This window comes from Dendrobium catenatum, unplaced genomic scaffold (assembly GCF_001605985.2).
Source record: "Dendrobium catenatum unplaced genomic scaffold, ASM160598v2 fragScaff_scaffold_636, whole genome shotgun sequence".
NCBI lineage: Eukaryota > Viridiplantae > Streptophyta > Magnoliopsida > Asparagales > Orchidaceae > Dendrobium > Dendrobium catenatum.
This window is the reverse complement of record NW_021319098.1, coordinates 211,129-215,435: the sequence shown is the minus strand read 5'-3', so window position 1 is coordinate 215,435 and position 4,307 is coordinate 211,129. Positions and strand designations below refer to the sequence as shown.

At 36.2% G+C, this 4,307-nt stretch overlaps 1 protein-coding gene across 1 annotated transcript; it reads right to left on the bottom strand.

Moving 5' to 3' along the window:
* Window positions 1-1,766: 1,766 nt before the first annotated feature.
* On the bottom strand, window positions 1,767-3,773 carry LOC110110315 (probable terpene synthase 2). Its single transcript, XM_028695445.1, has 6 exons — window positions 3,563-3,773; window positions 3,105-3,477; window positions 2,801-3,019; window positions 2,565-2,703; window positions 2,134-2,382; window positions 1,767-1,904 (listed from the first exon to the last, which is right to left on the bottom strand). Exons 1-6 carry the CDS (start codon window positions 3,771-3,773, stop codon window positions 1,767-1,769), a joined length of 1,329 nt encoding a protein of 442 aa, XP_028551278.1.
* Between the last annotated feature and the right edge of the window lie 534 nt (window positions 3,774-4,307).

The window sequence follows — 4,307 nt, the reverse complement described above, 5'->3', positions numbered from 1 at the left end:
CTGTCCGAGCGCGTCTACATGCGTCAACCCAAAGGATTCGAAGACGCAACTCTACCTCAGCATGTATGTCTTCTCCGCAAAGCAATATACGGACTAAAACAGGCATCAAGACAATGGTACACCACCTTCACTACTTATCTCATCAGCCTCGGTTTCAAACACAGCCAAGCCGATCAATCGTTACTCACGCTGCATCAAGGCGACACTCGGCTATACCTTCTAGTCTACGTAGACGATATTTTGCTTACCGGAAACAGCCCCACTGCTATATCCGAACTACTACACAAGTTACAACTCAAGTTCACAATGAAAGACATGGGCCCAGCCAGCCACTTCCTCGGGATCACGATTCAAACCCATCCAGATAAGTATCATTTATCTCAAAGTTCCTACGCCGCCTCAATTCTCAAATTAGCCGATCTCACTTTGTGTAATCCACTTGCTAACCCATCTTGCACCAAAATTCCGCATCAGACATCAGACGAACATCCATGCTTCGATCAAAATACATACAGAAGGATCATCGGCTCCCTGCAATACTTGACACTCACTCGGCCGGACATTGCTTTTTCCGTCAACATGCTTTCGCAACATATGCATGATCCGGCAGCTATCCACACCTCCCTCTTAAAACGCCTATTACGCTACATCAAAGGCTCGATCGATCTCGGCTTACCTATCACGAGATCAAATCTCCTCCTCCGCACCTTCTCGGATCCCGACTGGGCGGCTGATCCAGTTTCCAGGAAGTCCATTTCAGGTTTTTGCACTTTTCTCGGCGACACTATCATTTCTTGGACCGTCAAGAAACAAACCACTGTCTCTCGGTCTTCCACGGAGTCCGAATACAGAGCGCTCGCTGCTGCCACCGCCGACACCATATGGATAAAACGACTTCTCTCAGATTTTTCGATCCCGCATCAACAACCGATCGACATCTTTTGTGACAACAACTCCGCAATAGCACTGGCTAACAACCCAGTTTTCCACGCGAGAACAAAACACATAGAAATCGACCAACGATTTGTCCGGGATCACATTCAGAACAATACAATTCGGCTATTACCAATCAATACCATTGATCAAATAGCCGACATATTTACTAAACCGCTCTCCACCACACGATTTCAAGCCCTGTGATCCAAACTGAATATTCTCTCCAAACATCAGTTTGAGGGGGACTGTTAGAATATAGCTTACTGTTACCTGTAATATTCTTTTGTTTTTATCTACCCAATATCTGTTATACACGTGGCATAAGCAACTTGTATTATTCTATATATATCACGACGTATACCCATGTAAAGATTAAGCAAGTAATAACAATTCATTTCTTGTTTCTCTCTGCGTCTCTTCTCCGTTCCTTCATCCAGTTCTTGTTTTTCATCATACAGATCCCCCGACTGTTTTAAGAAACTCAGCATCACCGTCAACGGGCTCAGCCCCGGCCCGACCATCACCGCCACACAGGGCGACACACTCATCATTCAGGTCACCAACTCCTTAATCACTGAGAACACCGCCATCCACTGGCACGGAATTCGCCAGGTAATTAACTAATTAAACCTTAATCTCAACCACTAATTAACACTTTAATATATTGTTATATCATACCAAGCTCATGATATAGTTTCTTTGCAGTTTCTGCAATTCAGTTAATCAAAATGTTTATCTGGTCAGAGATAGGAAAACGGCAACTTAGATGAATACAAAAGTCTTTAACTGTTCTAATGATTTGTATTAATAATCTTTTTTCTCTATGGCCATTAATGAAGCGTGGCACTCCTTGGAGCGATGGCACTCAGGGAATAACGCAGTGTCCAATCCTTCCTGGGGAAACTTTTACATATCAATTTGTTGTAACATTGAACTGATGAAGCAAGATGATTCCTTTTTTGTTCATTCTGAAAGATCAAATACAACAAAATTACTGATGAATACAATATATGATCAACATGAAAATTTAATGAATTTTTGAAAAATAAATTGACAAAATTCCTTTTTAGCTATACATTTTTAAAATATCACAAATGGTATCAATCAATATGTCTCATAAGTTTATCATTTTTCAAAACAAAATTTCCAACTATAAAAGATAAAATATATCCTTAATATCAAATCCATAAAACTTACTTGATATGAACCAATATCATTCATAAGCCTCCCAATTGCACAAAAAGATTTGATGATCTCAGGAGGGCTGATAACCCAGTCAAAAATATCCTTTGAGATAAATTCCTTCATTCCAACATATGAAGCACACGTGATAAATATGCACCCAGAAGTAATAAATGTTACTTTAACATATTCCTCAAGCTTAGGAATATAGCACTCGCTCGTCCATTTGGTTTCTTGAAGGTACGCATGAGCCATTCGCTTCAACTGGAATTCAAAAGAATAATCAAAACAAAGGCAACAAGATATCGATTATTGAATAATGATGTTAATCTTATTGGTTTAATTATATAATCAAACTAGAAACAAAACTAATTTTAAAATATTAAATATTGAAACATATGTACTTTCAATAATATATGGATATATAACCACAATTAATTTATTACCTCATCTCTAACGTAATGAACTCGAATAGAATTGTGCTCATGAGCTAACTCATCCTCGATTTCCTTGAAGGTATTGTAAATCGCAAGGAAGCATCGTTGCATATATTCTGGCAACGTTCTAACTTTTTCAAGATCCCAGCTGTAATTATTTATTAAATCAATAATTTTTTAGCTTAGAAATCTGGCAAATTAATTAGTAGATTATGATGTTGGTTTGTCTTCTAATTTCTCTTTACCTTTCTATTGCATTGGTGAATAACTCGAGCTCTTCTAGTGTCCCATAAATATCATATATATCATCCATTGTCACAACAAGGGCCATCAACTTTGTCATAATAACTCTAGCATGTGAATAGCAGTGTTCACAGTAAGTTATAAGCATCCAGAAGTAGGATTCTACTATTCGATCACGTACAAATGGTAAGTCTTTGAGCAAGCCTAACTCTTTCCACCACCTGAAAACCACATGAATTAAAAATTTTTAAGGGATATATATAAGTAAAAAATGTAACAAAAAAAAAAAGAAGAATATAAACTTACTCTGATATGATTCCAAGCTCCTCTTGATAAGTAGCTTGCAATATATTGAAATCAAATTTAGCAAAATCAAGTAGTTTTTGATTGCACAATTTGTACTTGTCATAAATTTCTATGTAATTTCTAGCCTTGAGCCGATCAGGTGTTCTGACCAATGGCAATTCCAAAGCACTTGTCACCATCAAAGCAAAAGATGGCTCCATCTTGCAGATCAATGACTTCAAGTGAAACCTTGAAAAAATTTTAGCTTTCTCTAGTATTTCTTCATCAGGAAATCCAAGATAAGCAGATTCATATAAGCTTAGTAAAGCTTTCACATTGTTGCATAAGCAAGCCATGAAATCTCCTTTATCATCCAAAAACCTATTGAATACATCTGCAATATGTTTAAAGATAAAATATTTATGTTTACTTTAATTGTATCTTTTGATTTTATAGACGTTATGATGTTATGTACGTACCAGAACTTATGTTATATCTTTGCTGTCGTAATAGTCGAAAACGAAGTGCAACTACATATAGATCATCATCAATGATGTTGATCTTATGAACTCTACGTAATATGTCGTTGATTTCCTTCTCAAAATGATATGCCACTCCAAGACGTTGAATTGAATCAATCAGCTCAAGTGATTTTAATGGATCAGTAGCATTTATAAGAATTTTCTTCATCTCTGCTCTGAGCTCTTCATTCTTCTCTTTTTGCTCTGTCTATATTATTTTGCTCGAAAATAGTAAGTATTACTTGAAATGATAGTCATAGCTAGAAGATTAGTTAGTCTATAAGAAGTTGGAAGAATCAAAATAAAGTCAACCAAAACTATTTATAATTTAGTTAATTACTATTTCTTTATAGTTTTCAAAATATTATTAACATTAGAACAACTCCTTTTAAGAGGTGAAGAAATTTCTCAAAATTATTTCTACCTAAATATCCAAAAACAACTAACCGTTGTTATTATCTCTCCATAAGGAAAAATTATTATGTCCGGTGTCCGAACTCGCCAACTTAATTAGAAGCGCCTCGTTGACGTGGCGCATTCAAATTGATCTCCGGACGCGTTCGGACACCGCACAGAATAATCTCTCCTCCACCGGCCATTGATGCTCTATTGCTACTATTGCATAAATTAACATATTTAATAAAAAATAAAAAATAAAAGTAATTTCAAATTACCCCTTAACTACAGAAATAAATTTATAAAA

Bases quoted from the DNA above. Each gene is read 5' to 3' on its own strand.
- LOC110110315 (XM_028695445.1), bottom strand. From the start codon at position 3,773: ATGAAGAAAATTCTTATAAATGCTACTGATCCATTAAAATCACTTGAG. The intron at 2,704-2,800 runs GTAAAGAGAAAT...AAATAATTACAG, and splicing joins TTCACCAATGCAATAGAAAG to CTGGGATCTTGAAAAAGTTA. The intron at 2,383-2,564 runs GTAATAAATTAA...TTTGAATTCCAG, and splicing joins TTCATTACGTTAGAGATGAG to TTGAAGCGAATGGCTCATGC.